Genomic DNA, 24,294 nt, shown 5'->3' with positions numbered 1-24,294 from the left:
AAGGATCTTATAAATAGGAAGCTTCTCCCTGAGAATGAGGGGTTCATGCCCAACATCAGGCACCCCAACCCTGGGACTTGCACTGGAGAGAGGCGCTCCCAAATGTCTGGCTTTCAAAACCAATGGGGCTTACACCCAGCTGGAACACAGGGCTGTGGTGAATGCAGATTCTGCTCTTAAAGTGATTACACACACCCCCACTCACCCCAAGACCCAGAGCAAAAGCAGCAGTTTGAAAATGGCCTAAGCTATATGTGAAGGAGATTCACTTGCCTATCTTAAAGTGTCTACCAGAGGGGCAGAAGCCTGTTGTGACTCACTCCAGAGACAGAGATGCTGGCGGGTGACATTTTTGCTCTATCCCCCTACCTTGTTAGCACCAGCAATGGCAGTGACCATTTTCACACTCTCCCTTTAACCTGCAATGGGTGTGCCCTGCCCATCCCCCACATGTGCAACCAACATAAGGGACTCCTCTTGAACACATGGCTCTGGAGGCTAGAGGGCATTGTGCTTCTCAGCCCTATGGGTCTGACACAATAAAAGAGAAACACATAGAAACAAACGCAGAGAGTCAAAGAAAATGAGGAGCTAATGGAACATGTTCCAAACAACAACAACAAAAAACAAGACAAAACCGCAGAAAGAAACCTCAATAAAAGGGATATAATTAGTTTACCTGATACAGAATTCAAAGCAATAGTCATAAAAATGATAGCTGAATTACGTTGAAGAATAGACAACTACAGCAAGAACTTGAAGAAAGATATGAAGTATAAAAATTCACCCAACAGAAGTCGCAGAGCTGAAAAATGCAACAAAACTGAAAAATACAGTAGAAAGTTTCAATAGACTAGATTAAAAAATAAGAAAGGATCAGTGATCTGGAAGACAGGGTAGTGAAACTCACTCAAAAAGAGCAACAAAAAAAGAAAATAATTTTAAAAACTGAAGACGTTGGCCGATGGGACAACATCAAGCATAATAATATTTGCATTATAGGGGTCCTAGGAGAAGAGAGAAAGGAGCAGAAAAATTATTTGAAGAGATAATGGCCAAAATTTCCCTAGCTTGGGGAAGGACTATGACATCCAGATCCAGGAAGCCCAGAGAGTACCAAACAAGATAAATCAGAGACCCATACAAAGACATACTATAATTAAACTGTCAAAAATTAGAGAATCTGAAGGGCATCAAGAGAAAAACAACTTGTTATATCCAAGAAAACCCTCATAAGATTATCAGCAGATTTCTCAGCAGAAACATTGCAGACCAGAATGGAGTGGCACGATAAGTGCTGAAAGGAAAAAAAATATTCCAACAAGAAAATTCTATCTGGCATGGCTATTTAGAATTGGAGAGCTGAAGAGCTTTCCAGACAAACAAAAGCTAAAGGTAGTAGATTAATCACTTATAATGCCAGTATGAGGGTTAAAGGACAAAGTAGTAAAAAAAAACAATCATAACTACAATAATTAGTTAAGGGATACACAAAATAAAAATATGTAAAATCTCACATCAAAAATACAAAACATGGGGGGGGAGTAAAAATGCAGAATTTTAGATTCATTCAAACTTAACACAATATCAACTTAAAACATTTATATGTTAGCTTTATGGTAACCACAAAGCAAAAACCTATAGTAGATGCACATCAAACAATGAGAACAGAACCTCAGCATAACCCTATAGAAAGTCATGAAACCACAGGGAAAAAAGCAAGAGAAGATGAAAGGAACAGAAAGGAAAACTACAAAACAGCCAGAAGACAATTAACAAAATAGCAAAAAGTACGTATGCATCAATAATTACTTTAAATGTAAGTTATCTAATCAAAAGACACAGACTAGGTAATGGATATAAAATAAGACCCATCTATATGCTGTCTACAAGAGACTCATTTCAGATGTAAGCACACACACAGACTGAAAGCAAAGGAATGGAAATATATCATGCAAACAGAAACCAAAAGAAATCTTGGGACACTATATTTATTTCAAACTTTAAAACAAATGCTATAATAAAAGGCAAAACTGGGAATTACATGATAATAAAGGGGTCAATCTAGCAATAAGATACAACACTGGTAAATATGTAAGCACCCAACATGTGAGCACCTAAATATAGATGATATTATTAACAAATGTAAAGGAAGACATTGACAGCAATAATCAATAATAGTAGGGGACTTTGATACCACCACTTACATCAATGGATACATCATCCACACAGAAAATCAATATGAAAACATTGGCCTCAAATGACACATTAGAGCACATAGGTTTAATAGCTGTATCTACAACATTCTATACAAAAGCAGCAGAATACACATTAGTCTCAAGTGCTCATGGAATATTCCCCAGGATAGACATGTTAGGCCACAAAAAAAGTTCGATAAATTTAAGATTAAAATCTTATCAAGCATATTTTCCAACCACGTAGTGTGACACTAGCAATCAATTACAAGGAAAAAACTGGAAACCTCGTCCACAAATATGTGGATATTAAACAACATGCTATTGAACAACTAGTGGGTAAAAGAGGAAATGAAAGGAGAAATTAAAAAAAAAAAACTTGAGACAAATAAAAATGGAAATACAACATATCAAAATCTATGGGATGTAGCAAAATCAGTTACAAGAATAAAATTTATAGATATAGGCCTATGTCAAGAAAAAAGAAACGTCTCAAATAAATAATCTAACTTTACACTAAAAGGAACCAGGAAAAGAACAAACAAAGCCTAAAGTTAGTAGAAAGAAAAAAGTAATAAAGATCAGAGGGGAAATAAATGAACTAGAGACTAAAAGACAATAGAAAACATTAATGAAACTAAAAAAGGTTCTTGTGAAATGATAACAAAATTGCAAGCCTTTAACTAGACTCACAAAGAATAAAGAGAGAAGCTCAAATAAATAAAATTAGAAATTAAAAAGAAGTTACAATAGATACAAAATAAATACAAAGAATCATAAGACTTCTATAAACTATATGTCCACAAACTGTATAACCTAGAAGAAATGGATAAATCCCTAGAAACATATAAACTTCCAAGTCTGAATCATAAAGTAATAGTAAATATGAATTGACTGATTATTAGTAAGGAGACTGAATCAGAAATCAAAAAACTCCCAACAACCAAAAGTCCAGGACCAGGCAGCTTCAATGGTGATTTCTACTAAACACACACACACACACAAACACACACACACACACAGACAGACAAAATAAACAAACAAACAAAACCCACCTCATTTTAGAGAGCCAACATTACCTGATACCAAAACTGGACAAGAATACCACAGAAAAAAGAAAAAAAATGCAAATAAAAATCATCAAAATGAAAAGGCAAGCTACTGAAAGGGAGAAGATATTTGCAAATCATATATACACTAAGGGGTTAATTCCAAATATATGAAGATTCTACAACTCAACAACACAAAACCAAGCAATTCAATTTAAAAAAATGGGCAGAGAAGGCTTCCGGTAAAGATGGCAGAGAAGGCAAACACTATGCTTGTCTCCTACGACCACCTCAAAATTGCAACCAAACTACAGTTATCATTGAGAACCACCTGAAGTCTACCTTAACAGAAGTCCTACAACTACAGACATACAGAAGAAGCCACCTTGAGACTGACAGGAGGGGTGGAGACATAGAATGGGCTGGTCCCACACCCATGTGTGGTGGTTGAGAATCAGGAGGGATATTTCAGCTGTGGAGGTCTCACCTAAGGTGAGGGGTCCCAGCCCCACAATGGGGTCCCCAGCTTAGGGATCTTACAGTGCCAGGAAGAGAAGTCCCCACAACTCTGGCTGAGAAAACCAGCAGAGATGGTGGCTGAGTGAGAGACAAGGGTGGCTGCAGAGTATCAGGCACTTCTCTTAAAGGGCCCGCACACAGATTTACTCATTGATGAACTCACTCACTCTGAGCTCCAGCACTGGGGCAGCAGCTTGAAAGGCACCAGGGACACTCGGGCAGGACCTGAATTGTCTGGCTTCAAGAAGAGGGCTGGAGGGGCAGCTTTCTTTTGGAAGGAGGAGCTGGCAGAATTCACTGTTCTTTTGTTGAGCCCTTCCCCACCCAGTACACAGATACAGGTAAGTGCTATATCTGAGTTTTCAACCTGGCTAACACCATTAGATCCACCCTGGTGATTCTATGAGACCCCACCCTACCCAACTGGCAGGCCCACCCAAGCCTCTTCCAGTGGCTTTTTGTATAAATGTCATGTCTTGGCTCATGCTGCGGACTTTCCTAAAATCTCTCAAAGGTTCACAAACCCCAAACAAACAGCATCTGGCCTCGGTGAATCCTGTATTCTGGCTAAACAGCCATAATCCCCACACTAGCGGCAGCTGCGGGTGGCAGCTTGCCTCAGTTCACACCTTAGCCTCTCCCAGGGGCCTCCAAGCCCAGCACAAGTGGCCACCATCTGTAGATCACTTTGTAGCTCATACCAAGTAGCCCAGGGCAGGGCAAAGGCAGAGGCTGAACTTGGCCTGCACCAGAGAAACACCAGAACCAACTTGGCCAGCTTCAGACCAAACCAGATCACCATCAAACTACCTGCACAAATGACACACCCAAAGGGCAGACTGGGCAGACACCAGAGCCCAGATAAAGCAAATCCTGCTCTGTAAGCTCAGCCCCTGCACAATGGCTCCTCCACTGCAGTCACGGCCAGATCTCACAGCCAGCAGCCTGAGGGTCAATTCCTCCCACTGATGTGCAAACAGCAACCAAGGATCAACTACAAGAGGAGGGCACACAACCCACACAAGGGACACACCTGGAGCACCCAGCTCAGGTGACCAGGTGGATTGTGCCACTGGGCCCCACAGGACATCTACTACGTAGGGCCACTCTACCAAGACCAGGAGACATAGAAGCTCTACCTAATAAACAGAAATACAGGGAGGCAGCCAAAATGAAGACACACAAAAAATATGTCCCAAATTAAAGATCAGAACAAAACTCCAGAAAAAGAACTTAAAAAAAACAAAAACAAAAACAAAAAAAAACGGAAACAAGTAACCTAGCAGCTGCAAAGTTCAAAACACTGGTTGTAAGGATGCTCAATGATCTCAGCAAGAACTTCACCAAAGAAATAGACAGGAATCATAATAATGGAAATAGAAACATAAAAAGAACCAGTCAGAAACGAAGACTACAATAACTGAATGAAGACTATAGAAGAGGGAGTCAACAGTAGAGTAGATTGAAGCAGAGGATCAATCAGCGTTTGGGAGATAAGGCAACAAAAAACACCTAGTAAGAAACTTTGCAGGCTAGAAGAGACTGGCATGAAATATGAAAGTGATGAAAAGTAAGGACCTACAATCAAGATTACTCTACCCATCAAAGCTATAATTTAGAAGAAGGCCATCTGCAAACCATGTCGGGCATATGGGGGAAGTTGTCAGCTGGTAAAATAAATAAATAAATAGATAAATAAATAACACAAACCTGTAATAAGTTATGTCAAAAACAAATGCTCAGAAATCATCGTATCATTTCCTAATTATTTTGCCACATTTTACTATTACCCCTGCTCTTGAGATTTCTATGCCTGCCCTGTGTGCATGGTGGAAATACTACGTAACGGTGTGCTAGTGAGCATCTTGTCCCACCTCCATGTTAAGTGACAGTATGTCGGTGGCTTGAAGTCTGAAAATATCAATCAACATTCATGTTAGACTATACTTGTGGGTCAACTGAAACCATAGGTTGGCTATGAATATAAAATTTTGATAAAATTTAATATTCTGTAAGAATCAATTGACTACACAAAATTTATCATAAAGGGTATTTTATATTTTATCCTCATATTTGTGTGCTACACTTTTTATCAGTAAAATTTAAAAATAAACTTATATACATGTATAATACCTACTTATTTTTTAGTCAGTTTTAAAACATTTACAGGTACACCACTGCTTATACTATATGACATGAAATGAATGTTTCTGTTTTCCCAGATGTATATGGTAAAACCCCAATGTGAAGGTATTTGGAGGTGGGGCCTCTGGGAGTTAATTAGGTCTTGAGGTTGGAACCTTCATGATGGGATTAGTGTTATTACAAGAAGAGAGCTAGCACCCGTTGCCTTCCACCACATGAGGGTACAATGAGAAGAAGGCTGTCTGCAAACCAGGAAGTAGGCCTTCACTAAACACCACATCTGCTGTCACCTTGATCTTGGACTTCCCAGTCTCCAGAACTGTGAGAAACAAATATTTCTTATTTAAGCCACCGAGGCTATAGCAAATTGTTAAAGCAGCCCTAACTTACTAAGACGCCATATTTTACTTAGCAATGCTTAAAGAATTCGGTTGAAAGAGTAAATGAACAAATGTAAATATATAGTGAACTTTAAATTCGGCTTTCTAACAGTAGAAAGTGATCTGAGTAAGCAATGTCCTCTGCCAATGTAACTGTGTGAAGCTAATCAAGTTGTTTCCTTCCTTCTGGTCTTTGTATTTTTCAATTGAAAATAAAGATAACATCCAAAAAACCGGCAGAGGCTCTGAATAAAAATTCCTCCAAAGAAGACATACAGATGGCCAACGGGCACATAAAAAGATGCTCAATGTCACTAATGAAACAGGAAGATGCAAATCAAAAACCACAAGGAGATACCTGTCGGAATGGCCATTATCAAAAAGACAAGAAGTAACAAATGCTAGCAAGGATGTGGAAAGAAGGGAGCCCTCGTGCACTGCTGGTAGGACTGCAAATTGGTGCAGCCGCTATGGAAAATCGGTGCGGAGGTTCTTACAAAACTTAAAGTTAAAATATCATATGATCCAACAATTCCACTTCTGGGCATCTACCTGAGGAGAATGAAAACATTAACCCAAAAACATGCAACTGACCCTTGAACAGCATGGCTTTTAACTGTGCAGATCCGCTTATACATGAATTTTTTTCAGTAAATATACAGTTGGTCCTCCATATCCCCGGGGTTTGCATGTATGGATCAAAAACAGTATTTTCATCTGCTGTTGGGAGTCCACAGATGTGGAGTGTCGACTGGATGCACTGTTCTACACCATTTTTTATAAGGAACTTGAGCATCTGTGGATTTGGGATCCTCTAGGGGTCCTGGAACCAATCCCCAGTAGGGACTATGGATGACCGAAGTTTTGGGGGAGTCAAAAGTTATACATGTATTTTCAATTGCACAGGGTTTCGGCACTTCTAACCCCCATATTTTTCAAGGGGGCTCCCTGCACCCCCATGTTCACTGCAGCATTATTTACAATGACCAAGATGGAAACAACATAAATGTCCACCAATACACGAATGGATAAAGAAGAGACAGTACAAATATACAATGGAATACTACTCAGTCATGAAAAAGAATGAAATCTTGTCATTTTGTGACAATATGGATGAAACTTGAGTGTATTTTGCTAATAAAATAAACCAGACACAGAAAGACAACTATTGTATTTTACTTGTATGTGGAATCTAAAAAACACAGCAAATGAACAAAGCCAAACCAGAAAAGAGATCGGTGGTTGCCAGGAGGAAACAGGGTTGGGAGGTCAGCAAATGGGACAAGGAGATCAAGAGGTACAAACGTCCAATTCTAAAGCAAATAAGTCATGGGGATGCAATGTACAGCATGGGGACGACAGCTGATATCGTATTAACTTTGTATGCTGACAGAGGGTAACTGGACTTATTGTGGTGGTTACTGGGCAATGTATACAAATGTTAGATCCTGATTTTGTATACTTGAAACCAATATAATACCGTATCTCAATTATACTTTAATAAGATTTGTGTTTTTTGTAGCTTTTCAGGTTTATTATTGTTTCACTTTCAATTATTGTTTCCAAAAAGTAGGACTCCATTTTATGATTTTTTTATATGGTTGTTGTTTTATATATAAAACATATTATTATATTAATTTCCCTACACCTTACTGATTTTTTTTTTGAAGTTTTACAGATAAGTTTTGGATTTTCAACATACAATAAGAGATGAGTTCAGATCCTTACTTGAAATGTGTATGTCTCATTTTTGTTCTGTATGCAATGCTGTGATTATGCAAATGTTAGCTGTCAGTAAAGGGAAAAGGGATCTATTTGTTTTTGACTGATTCAATGAGATACAATTATTTTCCTTTGACTTATTAAAAAGGGATGAAAATGCTGAAATATTTTATTCTAATTTTTACTAACATTTGTTTTTACATTTGTGCATTTTTCATAAGTTGATTGTGTGTGTGTGTGTGTGTGTGTGTGTACTGCCTTTGTTATACTTTGGCATACAATATGTCATAAAACAGAATATATTATTTCAGCATAAAAAATGAGGGGAAATCCTTCCATTTGTGAAACCACAGATGATGCCTGAGGCATTATATTAAGTGAAATAGTGAGAAAGACAAATACTGTATGATCTCATTTTCATGTGGCATCAAAACACCCAACTCACAGACACAGACACAGAATGGTGGTTTCCGGGAGTAGGGATTGGGAGATGGGGGAAATGGATGAAGGGGGACAAAAGCGTACAAACTTTGTTATGAGTGACAAGAGAAACATTCTGAGATGTTCTCAATTGGTCGAGTGGGAGGTTGAGACAAGAGTAATCGAGCAGTTAATAGCTGGGGCCAGCTAACACCAGACTGCTCACATTCCCGAGTGTCTGTGGGAGCCTAGAATCAACTTCCAGGCAGCTCTCTAGAGAAGGAGCCTCCAGACACCACCCACCCTGCCTGTGCATGAACTTTCAGGACAGTTGCCCCAACCCACCAAAAATGGTACCGATTTCTTCCTGACAGACTGTCGACTTTCTCCGATAATTTTTGATTAATAGTTTATCTCTTATTGATTTTTTTCAAAGCAACCTTTTTTTAAACAAATTGAGAAACATTTATTCTTTTTTTTAATATTTTAAACAATTTATAGGTCAATGCACAAGGCTCTTAATAACTTCAAAGCAACTTTTATTTCCATTTCCTAATTCACTAAATTTTGCTTTCATCTTATTTCTGATTACGTGTGTATGTGTGTGTATGTGCATGTTGTTTCTTTAAAATTTAGATGTGAATACCTATTTAATTATGCAATTGGTCTTTCTAGACAATGGATATTACAATAGTATTTAGAATTAGTTTTCCTCTGAGCACAGACTCAGGACTATCTTACAGGTGACGTTATGTGTAATTTTCATTATCTATTCTATCCTACTAAATGATTTTGACTTCTTTCATCAAATGATTTTTGAGAGATGTTTAAAAGAATTTCATGTAGCAATGGATTACTGTATAAACATCAGAGATTGTTGCCTGTATTAGTTTCCCAATTTAATTGTGATCTAATACAGTCAATCATTTTTTGTTAGTGTCAAACACTGGAAAATGTGACATGCAACACATTCTCGTGGCCAAACCTCTGACATCCATTAATTTACTTTTTTGTACTAGTTCTGGTCATTTCCAAACACCCCTTTTCCATGCACAACCCCTCCGTCAACCCCACACTGTGGCTGTCGTGTATTGTGTGCTGTGGAAACAGATCCCATGGCCCGACAGGTATACAAAACGTGCAAAACGGAAGATCATATGGGCATCAATTATGAACTGGAAACGCTTCCCTTTAAGTCACTGAAATTCAGTAAATGGATTTAGTGACAGGAGACAAAATGGTTTCCACATCTTAGAGGGGAAGGAGTACCAGGGAAAGTTTCAGCACCTTTGTCCATCCACCAAATTTAGACACACATGGAGCATAACCAAATTGGACTTGCTTCACCCAGGCATTTTCCATGTGGTTGGAATAAAACCTTCTGCCCAGACCCCAGGCAAAATCCAGCAGTCCTCGAGGAGGAGGGGTCCGGCACGCACTTTGAATCCCTCACAGAGCAAACCTTTGTGTCAAGGGCTCCTTTGTTCCCGACTGCAACAGGGCAGCCCAGTGCCTTCGTGGACAGGCTCCTGGAATGCGTCGCCCAGCCTTGGTGGCTGGGACATCCCTGTTATTTGACCTATTTCTGAATGAGCTGAGGAGGGACAGAATATTTCATATTTTTAAATATCATCTTATTTTCCTCAGGTAGGCATCCGTCACAAATACATTTCCTTTGTGGTTGTTTACTGTATTTTCAGAAATAGAACAGCACATTTTTAGTTTCAACCGAATGGCTTTTGCTGCAAAAATTACTTGGTCTTTTTGAAATTAGGGACATAAAGGTAATGTGCCCCCTTTCTATGAAAGTAATCATAAAATAATAATGTTACTCTGATAGAAGTCCCAAAGATTCCCATAAAGAAAAAACTTGGTGGACGATTAATTCTTGTTTACGACCTGCTCAGGTCCACAAACACACGTAAACCCCACTTTTATAACTGCCACTTTAAAAATACCACCCGTTTCAAGCTCCTTGTCCAATTATATTTGATCTTCACAACCATCATGCAAAATAGGTGGTGGGGTACCCATTTCTCGTATAAAGAAACTGAGGTGTAGAACATTTAAGTAAATTGCTCCAGAGTGCATGGCTGGTAACAAGGCAAGTCAGGATTCTAATTACCCCGTTTGTCGTCCACACCATTTAATCTACTAACCCTTGTCCTACTGTATCTCCTGAAGTCATATGATTGTTTGGTTCGATACTATTTAAATAAAAATGTGGTATTTCACAATGTTAGATGGTGTATATTAGGACAAAGTTTTCAAAGCCTTCGAGGTTCAGCTTCAAAAACCTTTTGACAGTGACTAAACTGGAAGCTCATTTTCTGAGCCTTTGGTGTCATTACAGCTTGAGGGAGTGCCCCATCTGGTCCCATTCTTTGGTTGTTTGGTCCACCGATGCCTTCTTTCTCCTGCACGACGGGGGAGCCCCGGGGGTGGGAATGTGTTTGGATTTCATGTAGAATCACTCACCCTGCTTGCCAGCAACAGCCAGGCATCCAGGGCCTCCTGATCAGTGAATTCTTTGGATAAGTGGAATCAAGAGAGAGGGAATATGGCAACGACCCCAGTGGAACAGGCTGAGGTACTTACCCCTAGGATCAGGAAGCGTGTAGGAGGGGAGAGGCAGTACAAAAACACGGAGGCTGACGCACGTTCTGAGAAGTGGACTAAGAAATACTGAGTGTGGCAGCCTACAGCTCAAGTCCCCAAGCTGTCAGATTCTGTAGATTACAGATGCCCATCTCGGCCCCTTCCCCCTGGCTGAACCATCCACAAAGTTTGCACCTGTATTTCCGGTAGCTATATTCAGCTACTCCACCTGCTCCTGTCACATGTCGGGGAAGAGGCAGCACAGTGATCTGGAAATTCGCTGTTCCACTAATTTAGACCTGTGGGTCACAGCTGTATCAGCAAGCAATTTAAAACTCTCTATCTTAGTTACCTCGTCCGGATGATGGGGGAATTACAGGAAGTACCACGTAAGGTGGTTTCTGAGAATTAAACTCATGCTTCAGAGTGCTGAGTACATGTCCAGCTCAGCAAGTAAGCCCAGTCTTTACCGGACAGGCAGGGATTCTGACTCTCCTGGGACGGAGGCCCCCCGCATATTCTGTTATTTTAGCCAAGAGGAGTGTCCTTCTGTGGCTGCATACATTTTATGCAGGTCAGCTAGGTAAATTGCTAAAATTCTGCCATTCAACTCACATTCATTCTTTTTTTGCTTGCTCAGTTACTGGAAAGGTGTATTAAAATTGTTCGCTAAGATTTTATATTTCTATACTTCTCAATTATTTACTTGTATATCTGAGGCTATGTTATTAAATGAATACAAAATTTTGATAGCTTTATCTTTCTGGTAAATTATAATGTTCATATACCACCCTTATTTATCTACAGTAATGCACTTCTACTTGGTGCAAAGTTCTTGTGAACTTTGATAAAAAAGTCACAGCACCTCGGTGTGGCTATTTTTTTCGTCTTATTGCTTTGCATGTTTCCACATTCTTATGTTTTAGGTGTGCGTCTTAAATATCAGTTTCATTTTAATTTACTCAAGTCTGGAAATCTTTTTTAGATTTTTAGTTTTTGAACCATTTTCACTAATCTAACTATGGTGTATTTGTGTTATAAATCTTCTGCATTACTACTGTATTTAGTTCCTTTTTAGATTTGTTCCTTTTTAAATTTCATTTTTTTAAAAATCTTTCCATTCTTGTATTCTGACTGGTTTCAAAATCTTTGTTATCCTATTTTCTCTTTTATAACATTGTCACTTGTCTGTTGAAAACTTTTGTGAAAAGCCCGTTGTTTGGAATGTCTAGAGATAACACATAGTATTGAATACAAAGAACTGAGCCCAGGATTGGGCTGCTCTGAGGAATATGAGATGGAGGCACACCTTTCTGTACTTGTAATCGCAGAGAGAGCTATGAAGGCCATCAGAGAAATTATCGATGTCATATTTAGCAAGTCCTTTAAGATCTGTGTCTGCTGTATTTGGCCAGAGCCTCTTGAATAGCTGTTTTCATTAGATGCTAATCACTGAAGCCTATGAAAGGTACAGAAAAATTACTCACAAACCTCACACTCACACAACAGTGAATTTTGTTAGCCTTTGATCTTTAGCTTCCAGCTCTGTACGTTTTATTACATAAACACTGTATTACGGTATATAGCCTTTATATATGTTTTCAAATACGTTAACTTTTGTGCACATTTATATGCATATGTATTTCTATATAATTCTTAAATATATACTTCCAAATAGCAACAATTCCACATCAACTTAAGCAGGATAAAAGCATGTAAACATACACACCTGGTTCTGGTCAAGTACAACACAAAACCACACGGTAACCACAAGTTAAAAAGTGCACTTGAGGGGGAATCAGGGAAGAAAAAGACATGTAAACAGCAGAGATGAGCAGCTGCACAGGCCCCACGAGGGTCCATTCTTAAAGGCTGTAGCAGCAAAAAGTTCCTTGTAAGCCTTCTCCCTTCACCCTGTCACATTTATTCTTGAGGGACTTCAAAATGAGTGTGGCAATCCTGTAAACACTAGACTAGAACTGAGTCAATCCTGTTGAAAACAGAGATGACAAGATAAACCATAAACTGACAGTAATAGTCATTCCACGCAACAATTAACTTTACGGACTTTTTGTGAAACACCATAATCCTGGGGAAAGAAATGGGGATGGGCAAGAAAACAGATGAATGATCTATAAAAATGGCTTCGACAGCTGCTGTACATGACAGATGTGTCTAGACACAGAAACAGGCAATAGCGATGACAGAGCCTCAGCACACCACACCACATGCCACAACATAATGCGACGGATACAACTTGAAATAGCTTTCCAGCCCCAAATGAAGCAAGTCCCACTGGGTCTCTGAGAAGGGGAGCTCATCCTCTCCCAGTGAAAGAAAACACTGAAACAACATATTGGCCAGCCAAAGCGTGACAAGCTCTTTTTACTGCTCTGAAAGTGCATGCGGTCCTCTCCCACCTGCTCGGGCTCCACATGTTCACCGCAGGGACCGCTGGCTGCCCCCGAACCCCGCCTCTGAGGCTCCTCTGCCTGGCCCTCAGGGTCTGCATGCTTGTAAAAACAGTTCGCTCCAAATGGGCAGCGACCCCTGCCTTGAGCAAAGTACCTGCAGGTCTTGTTGCTCATCGCCTCCTTGTACTCCTGAATAAGTCTCTCCTTCTCTTTGTCCTCCTCTACCCAGAACTCACTGGGAATGACCAAGGTGGAGGTGACCCTGCACTGCGGGCAGGATTTGATAAGCCTGTTCCTAAACTGCTTGGCACTCCTCCACCTGCGGATACACTTAAGACAGTAGGCGTGGCTGCAGTTGGACAGGATGCCAAAGCGGCGGTCGCTGGGGTTGGCTTTCTCATAGACCACCTCCATGCAGATGCCACACACTTTGTCCAGACTGCGCTGCACGGCAAACGAGAGCTCCATGTCCTTCTCATGTGCTTCCATGCAGGCCTTGATATGGTCTGCCCTCTGGGCAGCATCCACCGGGTGCAAGACCTGCAGCCCACACATATCGCATATCTCTCCGTGGAGATACGCACAGCTCTCCCCACGGAAGCACTGGCCCATGGCAGCATCGCGGCAAAGCGGCTCCCCCATGCCCACAGCCACGTGCTCCCTCTCAGTCTCCGGGCTCTGCAGAGAAGCCTCGGGGACAAAAGGGGCCCTGCGGCCCTGGTAGGGTTGCCCGGGAACAAACTCAATGGCATTTTCCCAGCCTTCTGCCCCCGCTCCTCCCGCCGCTTCAAGGCCCGCATTGTCTGTCTCGGCTTCAAAGAAACCCCTTTCAGCAGCCAAGCCAATCACAGGCGAGGAGCGTGAGGACGCAGCAGGGGGGGCTTCCGCCACTTCCTGAGGCAGGGGCTCGCTGTGCGCAGCCGTGCTGGGGCCTAGCTCTGCAGAGGCCCGAGGCGGCGCCCCGCGCCCCTCCCCGGCCACCTGCTGGCCCGAGAGGTCGTGGGAGTAGCGACAGTTCTCCCCCTCCTTGCACAGCCCATGCAGATAATACCTGCAGACGACTTGCTTTGTCCAGCTGCCGCAGCGCCGGCTGCCCAGCAGCCAGCTGGGCCCGGCCCCTCCCCCTGAGGCCTGTGCAGGCCTCAGACGTGACGTGCGGAAGTGGGCCGGGCCTGGAGCCGCAGGCTGCCGGGAAACCGGGCGCACCGGGCGGCTGGGCCCGCTTGCACCCTCACCTGCTGCCTGGGCACCTGTAGAGGCACCGGCTGCCTCGTGGGGTTCTTTGGGAGCTGCAGGCTCTTCCATGGCAGCTTTTCTTCCCCAAAATGGTACCGGAACTTTGGCCGTGTCTCTTCCTTTCGGGCTCGAGGCCTGGAGGGCAGGAGCCGGCACGGGGCTCCTCCCTGGGAGGTGTGCATCTCTATTTCCTTCCGCCCCGCTCTCTGCTTCCTGTTTTTGTGTGTTCCTACTCCCTTTTCCGGGCAGGTATGGCGGACACTTCCGGTGGGGGCAACGTCAACCCTGTACCCAGGCTGCGTGGTCTGTAAGGTCTTGTCGTTGGAGCGCTGATCTGGTGCCAACGTCCTTTGTTCGCAGCTCTCCTCCGGCTCCTGCTCTTTTGTGTGCCGTCCCCTTGGGAGGATGCAGTCACGACCCTTGGAGGTTGTAATTTAATCTCTTCTGTTCCCACACACACATTTATTTTATTGTTTTTTCATATAGGTCTATTTTAAAAATCATAAAAACCATGATCCATGGTCCCCCTGTCATGTTTAAAAATCCGCCTTGTAGTTTCTGAAACATCTCACACATGAACTTTATAAAGTACTTTTCCATTTACTCCATTTTATGTCTTTTTTCTTGTTCTCATGACTGTCGCTGATGGAAGCTTTTATTATTCTGTTGACATGACAAGATTTCTCTTGGTCATTATTTTCTGGAAATTCATACAGGCTTATGTTGGAAATTTAGTGCCTTTCAGATGCCTTAGTTTACTGTGATTTCTAAGTCTTTGTCTCCCACTGTGCAGAAGCCGCAGACTTCGTGCAGTCCTGATGCTGGCTTAATAAGCCACTGTCCCCTGTGTGACCCAGGCTTTTATTTTCTCTTGCTGGTTTAAGACATGGTGCCTCTTTGTTTCCCTGTCTTTCTTTCACCCAGGTTTGTGCTGTATTGTGATAGGACAGCTTTTCACAAAATATTCTTTACCATTTAAAATACCACAAGTGGTATTTTAAAAATTTTCCATGCGTGAGCTCTGTCATTTTGCAGATAGTTTATTAGTTTAGTAAAAATATTTTGTATTCCTACTTTACTAAGTGTACTAATCATGAATGTATACTGAATTTTATCATGTAGTTTCCTGAATTTTTTTGATAGATTATCATGTTTCCCCTTTATTCTCTTAGTGATTATTTACACTGATAGATTTTTCAAATATTTTATTTACCATTTTTCCAAGAATAAACCTTTCTGTGTTATGATGTATCATCATTTTATATGTTATTGGATTTTATTTGCTAAAGTAAGTTTCATAGAGGGAATTTTATATCCTAAATTTATGTTTTAAAGTGGGAGAAAATCTGAATTCAGCACATAAATCACATTGAAGCAAACAATAAAGATAAGAAATTAAAGAGAAAAATAAACGAAGTAAGGGGAGTGAATCAAACAAAATTCCTTGAAAGGATTATTGAAACCAATAAATATCTGGTGAAATTTATCAAGAAAAAAATGAAGACAGCTCAAATAACCAAGATGATAAGTTTAAAAAGTGGTATCACTACATTAATAACAGCCATTAAAAATCATGAAAGACTATCAGGAACAAGGTTAGGCTATTAAATTTAAAAATTTATATGAAATGATCATATTTCTAGAAACATGTTTATTAAGAAAAATGACAGGAGCAGAAATAAACAAATATTGATCTGTTAGATAAATCTGTAATTAAAAATAATTCTCTACCTGAAAGCCTTTAAGGCTTTCTGTCTGAACAACATAGAAAGGCAAAAAAGTTCTTTATTTATTACTGCAAGTGTTATCCAGTACAAAGAGACACAAAAAGATGTTAGAACCAGAAAGGAATTATTAATGGAAGACAGCAGAAAATTGAGAGTAATTTACTAATAAGACAATTAGACTTATTGAGCATTTAGCAAGGATCTGAGCTAGGAGTACAATATACAACATCAGTTGTATCTCCACACATTATAATATAATGTAGATTTATAATGTTATATAATTTGAATGTTATATACTTATATAAAATCAGTGACACTTAAGCATTTCAAATTCGTAACATTTACCACAACAGTAAAAGTTAACCATCTTAGGAATTAAAATAATTGAAGTTGTAAAAATCAAAATCATTTTTATCTAGGAAGACCTAAAGAGAACAAAGGATACACTGGTCACGCGTTGCTTTTCCACCACAAATGTAGGCATTTTTCTCCTTTCTAAAGTTACCGAGTTTTGTGTTGGAGATGCCAGTTCTCCCAAAGTCGGACTCCCTCACATTGTCTTTCCTAAATGCATCCGTCAATGAAAATCCCTTTGAAGTCCCAAAGATTTTCACAGGGAAAGATCTGGAGCACAGACACCAGGCTTACATACCAGGCTTCACAAACATAAGAATCCTGAATACAAGCCTATTATTTGTTTAATAGTATTATGTTCCCAGCAGTGTGTTTCAATTTTTTTTATCCATTTTTTATAAACCAGCACTGTCCAATCAAATGTGCTATGATTGTATGTCTGTGCTGTCCCGTCCAGTAGTCACTAGCTTCATGTGGCTTTCGAGCACTTGAAATGTGGCTAGACTGATTTAGGAAATGAATTTGGGTTTTTTTTAATTGCAAAATTAATTTAGTCACATGTGGCTAGTAGCGACTGTACTAGACAGTGAAGTTCTAGGTAGTATTTCACCACCCCGCCTCCTCGAACAGGAGGAAACAAGATTTCCTAGCTTGCCCAGAGCTGTGCTGCTGGCACGGCACTGTTTGCTTTCCCCACCCCATCTGCAGGCCTCCCAAATATGTTCATTTCTTGCTGCCTCATAGTGAAACTGGATCTTCTAGTTTTATAGTGACAATATTTCATACACACTATTAGAAACTAATATTGCAGCCCATGAGTTTAAATAGCATATAAACTGGAAATATTGGGCAGTGCATCTTGAGAGAAATAAGCAAATATTTCCCATCCTAGTCAAATCCCTATTCTCAGAGAATTTTCTGTCATCATCCATATTCCTACCCTGTCCTACCCCCGCCCCCAGCATTGATGCTGTTTACACACAGTCTCTGAGAATACACATCTGGTCATTTCTCTAGTTTTTGGCTCAGCTGAGGCTTCTTTTCCCAAAAAGCGCCAAGAGAAACCTGGCTGACATCAACTTGTGTCCACGCCTCTGCAGGGAGGCGCGAGGTTTCCTGGCTGCTCAACATTTGTGTGTCCACGCAGCATGAAGGGAAGCAACATCCAACCTGAGCAGGCTGGGCTAAGCGCCCGGGTCACAGGGAGCAGAGTGGCGATGGGGGAGGTGGTTCACAGCACCGCTGAGACGCGGTTCAGGCAGCACAACAAAAGCCCGAGAGGCGGAAGGCTCATTCAGAAATGGACTGCAGGAATGGATAGAAAAGAACCAAAGACCCGTCTTTTATTCCAAACAGCTCAGGCCTGCTGGTCAGAGCCCCACGTGGCAGATGTGTCTATATCTAAAGAACACGCACTGTCTATCAATTTCCTCCAGCACACACCCCTGCTTCAGGCTCAACGTTTAGGGGCTTCTGTAGGGGGTTGGGGAGCGGAGTTGGTGAGAGTGGGGATTAAAGCAAGTGTCAGGGCTTCAAATCAGACGTCCCGGGTTCAAATCCTGAATCTACCACTCTCTAACAGGAATTCACCTTGGGCAAATTAATCACACTTTTACCTCATCTGGAAAATGATAGGAATGGTGGTAATAATAATAATAATAATAATAATAATAATAATAATGATGATGATGATGTGATTAGCTCACAAGTTCGCTGTATTAAATGAGAGAATTCTTATAAAGTGATTGCACCAGTCTCCGTTACAAGGGACAGTCTTTGAGATCTCCGTAAATGTGTTTTATATTCCAGAGTCATCCAAAGAGTCCTGTGGCTGACGTCTCCGTCCATGTCAGTCTAATCTCCACTTCTGGTCACTGGATACAGCAGTGACACACATCTACAGGATCGCCGGAAGTTCCTGGTATGTGAAGCGTACTGAATGAATGAATACTTATTTTTCTCACACTGATAGACAAACTAATTTTTATGCTGGAACTTACAGAGCCAGGTTCCCCCAACTATAGTTCCTAAGTCCAAACTCACCAAATTGCATCCATTAATTATGTGCAGTGTTTTGTATATCAATTACACCTCCATAAAACTGGGAAAAATAAGTTGAGCTTTAAAAGCAGGTGAAATAAAATATTTTGAAGAGGAAGTTCAGTTGTAGGTACCTCTGTGCAGTCCTTTTTGTGCCCTCATCACTTGTGTTTGCCCTGGGAGTCTGCATAGAACAGCACTGGGTTAGCTCATCCCCAGAGAGCGTGGGCTGGTTTTAGAAATCCACATCTGGTCACCGTGAGTGAACAAGTAGGTAATAAGAAAGTTACTCAAAAAAGGCCTTTCTAAATTGCTATTTCAATATGGACATAAGCAAGAGGTGTAAATGCTTTTTAAGTATATTCTCATAAAAAAATTGCCCTGGTTATAAAAATTATACTGAACTATCTATATTGTAATGAAACACTGAAACATCTCAAGAAAGCTTCAGGATGCTTTTCTACGAGTGCCAAGAATTCCGCTATGTGTACACCTTAGTGTGGTTAACAGAATTTTGCCATATTCTTCTTGATACATATTTACACATCTCATAGATACTTAAATTTCAATTTATAGCCATATTAAATAACTCATATAAGGCTAGTATTTCCAAGTGGAACAATGACAGACACTGGATAAATATGTGAAGTAAATGTTTGAAGGACTTAGGAAAAAGCTAACATGGTGAGTGCTTGAGGTGCAAAACCCAAGAGAGAACATTACGTAAGCTAAATAACCTACAACTTATAGAAAACTCACAAAGCAAAGTGGAAAATATTTTCAGCTGAACAACAGTGAATATTTGAAATATTCAAACATTTCACCTAGAGCCATGCTTAGAGGCAAAATGTATGGCCTTAAATACATTAATAAGGAAGGAACAAGACTTGTTTCCAGAAAGTAGAACAAATAAAGGCAAAAAGGAAACAGATGGCGGGGAGAATGTCACAAGATGATGTTGGAGTCCTATTGCCTCCTTGCCCTGGAGCCCTTTGCTGCAACGGTTGGATATATCGGAATGAATATTTCCACCCACTGACTGCGGAGGGAAACTTCCAGAAAGGAAGTTTAGAAAAGCAGATGTACATTTTTCTATATTTTTGTGGTTTTCAAAAATGAATAACAATAGGACATTTTTATACATAAAAAATGTCATTTATATACAAAGCAGCTCAAATTGTTATTAAATGCATAAAATACTCAAAATACCGTTTCCCTGAAAATAAAACCTAATCAGAAAATAGGCCCTAGCATGATTTTTCAGGATGACATCCCCTCAAGATAAGCTCTAATGTGTCTTTTGGAGCAAAAATTAATATAAGACCCGGTCTTATTTTCGGGAAAACACGGTGTCAATTTCAGTTTTTTGTGGATTTTTGACACATTTTGAAAAAAACACACAAAACACTTGAAATCAATTAACGCAGCGAAAGAATTAGGAAGAGGACACAGATGCTGTGTGACGGGTACACTGATGTGTGTGCGGCGGTGGCCATAAGATCTGTCTGCTCATGTATGTTTATATATGTTTGTATGTTGTGCATGTGTGATATTTTTCTTATATCTGGATGGTATTATCAAACTAGTTGATAAAATCTCTTAAATGAGTCCATTAAAACTGTCTTAAAGATCAATGGACACATGTAAATTAAATGTTTCTGAAACTCCTAGACATAGAGACAAACCCAAGTCTTTTTCAACTTTGTGATTGGGTAAATCTTTGATAAATAAGAGTAGCTTAAGATTGTTGGTTAAATAAGAACAGGTATATCTTCAGGTACGCGACTCTATGCTACCTAGGGTTACTAGTCACATAGCTTATGTTATCTTTCCTAGATGTTAAAGATAATAAAATTATAAAGTCAGTGGGTCAGCCATGTGGGACTCCTTGTCCTAACCTAAACGAGTGAAGTACCTTTGCTACAGAAAACTAACAGCATTGCAAAAAAGGAAATGCAGCCAGTGGTCTCTGTGTCACCACTTCACTCAAAGCTGTTGCACTTTGTCCTTGACCCTGTAGGGATATCGTGGCTCAAATTCCTGGTGTGATGTTGCTAAAACACTAACGAACAAACGTCAGTGTCCTGAACAGCTTGACCAGCGCCTTCTAAGGCCCCGAGGAGGCACAGCAGCTCCTCGATACACGCAGAACCCCTCTGGGAAACTCTGGGAATTTCCCGGGCACTGCTTACTGCTTTGGATACCAATGTCCACGGGCTGTGGGATTATGCTATGGAGGCTCAGGGGCTTTGCCAAAAATCCTGGGCGTTTCCTGTGCAACTGTTTCCTTCTCAGGCGCCGCCCCACATTTCAGTCTTCTGTCTCCATTGTTCTTCTTCAAGACATCTTAGTTTTTCCTTATGTGTTTCAACTTGTGCATTTAATGCTTCTTGCATTTTCACACAAGCAGCTGCTCAAGCTTCTTGCTATTTAACATTACGGGGTCCCACAACGGCTGCAGCTCGGGTCCAGCTGCCTCTGCCTCACAGCCCTCAGCCGGGTCTTCTGAAAGAGCACGTAGAGAAGACGCACCTGCGGATGCTGGACCAGCCACAGGGCCAGAGCGAAGCCCAGCATTACCTGCTGGAAGCTCAACCCCTTGGTCTCCAAGGCATGCTACATACATGTATGTGCCACACACATGTGATACACATATGCACTGTATATGCACATATATGTACATGTGTGTATGCATGATAAAATGCATGTGTACATGTATGCACAGATGTATATGTGCAGAAATGCATGTCACCATGAACACATGCACATATGTATACATGTCATGGATATATTCATATGCATGTACATATATGTGCATCACATATGCGATATAGACATCTGTATATGAAATATATGCATAGGTATGCATCACATATATATGTACATATGCAATACATACATATATGTATATACAGTATATACATACATGCAGTTTCAGGTCATCTGGAAAAGGTTTTTTGTCACTGAGATCAGTGAAATTGCCATCTGAACCCGCTTAATCTTTCGAATTAAAATTATGCTTTCGAATTAAAATTAAGCTAAATGGATTGTTATCCAAAGGTTCTGCCTCTCATCTATCCGAGTGACATTGTGTTGTGTCCCACCATCAGAACAATCTTTAAATCTTACAAAACAATTGGCTTACAAACAGAATCGCTACGCCACTACCGCGGCCTTTGGGTGGCTCTGTAGGACTGATCTAGAATTATCATTGGTTCCAGACCATGCCATGTTCAATTAGAAACTCTGAAATAAATACATATATATTTATTTGCATGCGTACATATGTACATGGATATACACACATATACATATCAGAGGGTGCCAAAAAATATATACGCATTTTAAGAAAGGAAAACTGTATTAAAATGGTAATACTCAATATATACTGATAACAAAAGGTGAACACAAGTCACGTTTGACTTCTGCAATGACAAGAGGTGCTCAGAGTTGTTCCCATCAGCATCCAGACACTTCTGATGATGGCGAACTACTGCTTGAGCAACGTTGACCAAAGTGTTAACATCGCTTAAAATGTGTATACATATTTTTGGCACCCCGGTATACTTAGCAGCTATAGTTACTGTAGGTCTGAAATACCTTAAGTTTGAACTCAAAGTAGATGCTTACCTTTTATCAATTTCAGCCATATTCTGTGGTTCAAGTAATGTGTCTATAAAACACCATATTTTTTGTTACTTGTATATAACTTCTGCCTTTTAAGGTTTTAAGCTCCACCCCTCCCGCTCCCCCCTGTGACTCCCCACTGGGTGAGATGATAAGTGAGTCTGGGTGCTCCTTCCTTTGGAGCAGGTGAGAACTGCAAACCATGCATGGCGTCCTCATCTCAGCTCCACCCTCAGCCCATACAAACCCCAAGCCAGATTCCCTCCCTTGTTCTCAGAAGCCGTTTTCGGACCTGCCTGGGACATGCCTTGCTCTTCCCAGAACGCCTCCATTATGGGAGGAGGAAACATTCCATGCTCTCCTGATACGTCTGTGTCATTAGCAGTCAGCACATCCAAACCGAATGTTGGGTGCAGGTTCATCCTATGTCTTCAACTGGCTACAACAGAATGTCTGTGTAACATAGTGTTGTTTGTTTAATGTTCTCTTGACTCAGTTTTGAGGTCCTGGCTAGAAGCTGCTCAGTTCCCCTTCTAAAATAGCTCATCAGGTTCACACCCCAACCACTTCCCTTGGGGTCTCACATTGCAGGCCACTATGTACTGGCCCGAATTGCCCCAGGGCCAGGTACCAGACAACGAGGACCAGCCCTTATGCCCTGGTGTTTGAAAAATTGTCACATTAGGTAATGTGCAGAGAGCCCCAGACACCTAGCCCACCCCACACACTTGCCATTGCCAGCTTCCCCGTAGAGGCCCAGCTTGCTCTCTCCCAGGTGTAACCCCGTCTGCCCCTGCCTAGCAGCCTGCTCTTGTGTGGAACTGTAAGTTATCCAAACGTTCTGCCTCTCATCTATGTCCCACCATCAGAACAATCTTTAAATCTTATAAAACAATTGGCTTACAAATAGAATCGCTACAAATAGAACAATGGACTTCTGGGTGGTTCCGTAGGACTGATCTAGGATTATCATTGGTTCCAGACCCCTGCAAAGTGGCTTGGGACAGAATCGTGCCTGTTGGTGAGCTTGCACTGTGTCTGTCTTGCTGCTGTGTCTTCTAGTGATTGCCACATCTCTCTTTTCTCAAATTTCCTGGGTGTTGGACTATTTTAAGTGAACACTGCTAATGGGTGAAACCCTGGGAGCAATATACAGCCCCAGGGAGGGGGACCCACTTTAGGGCAATCAGAGTGACAGGCCCCTTGAGCCATATTTTAGGGCTGGGCATTCTGGTGTGTCTCTGGTCACAGCCTGTGTTGGGCAGAGGCCTATCCAGGATGTCAGGACTTCTTTATAATTATCTGGGAGCAGAACTCTAGCTTGTCCGTGAGTTCTAGGCAACCCTCATGTAGGAAGGTGTTAGTTGAGCTTCCCCAGAAATGGCACCTGGGTCTCATGGTCAATGTTGCCCTGTTGGGGGTAGCAAACTACTTGTCTTGTTTTCTACTGCATGCTTGGCTGCTGTCACCAGTCGTCCCCATGCTCCCCAGACCCTGAAGGGTATTGTGGGTTGCACCCTTGGAGACCAGTAGCATAATGTTCAATCCAAAGTGGGCAAGGAAAGAAATACCTTGCTCCTGCACCCCTCCCCCCGAACACCTTGCGAAGTTGCCCCATCACTTAAGTATTGCAAGACCCCTGGCCATGTGCTTGGACCCTACTAGTAAATGGAGCTGCATTTCAACATAAGAAAGGACTGATGCTTTGGACAAGGGGGGTAAATATGCTGTCCCAAGGAGAGGCTGCTTGAGCTCTCTAAGTAAGTTCTTTTTGAGTCTGCTGAAAACATATTACTCATTTACAAAGTTTATTTCCAAATTAAAACCACCAGGCATGTGCAGTGTTGCCCTTAGAAACTCCTGCACTG

At 41.2% G+C, this 24,294-nt stretch overlaps 1 protein-coding gene across 1 annotated transcript; it reads right to left on the bottom strand.

Moving 5' to 3' along the window:
- Window positions 1-12,576: 12,576 nt before the first annotated feature.
- Window positions 12,577-14,829, bottom strand: MKRN3 (makorin ring finger protein 3). The gene is given in 2 exon segments (XM_033100271.1): window positions 12,577-13,415; window positions 13,418-14,829. Coding segments are annotated over 2 exon segments (1,506 nt in total). The 5' UTR covers window positions 14,748-14,829; the 3' UTR covers window positions 12,577-13,239.
- Window positions 14,830-24,294: the final 9,465 nt, after the last annotated feature.

The sequence above is a fragment of the Rhinolophus ferrumequinum genome, chromosome 28, assembly GCF_004115265.2.
Source record: "Rhinolophus ferrumequinum isolate MPI-CBG mRhiFer1 chromosome 28, mRhiFer1_v1.p, whole genome shotgun sequence".
Lineage (NCBI taxonomy): Eukaryota > Metazoa > Chordata > Mammalia > Chiroptera > Rhinolophidae > Rhinolophus > Rhinolophus ferrumequinum.
This window is presented reverse-complemented; position numbering and strand designations above follow the sequence as displayed.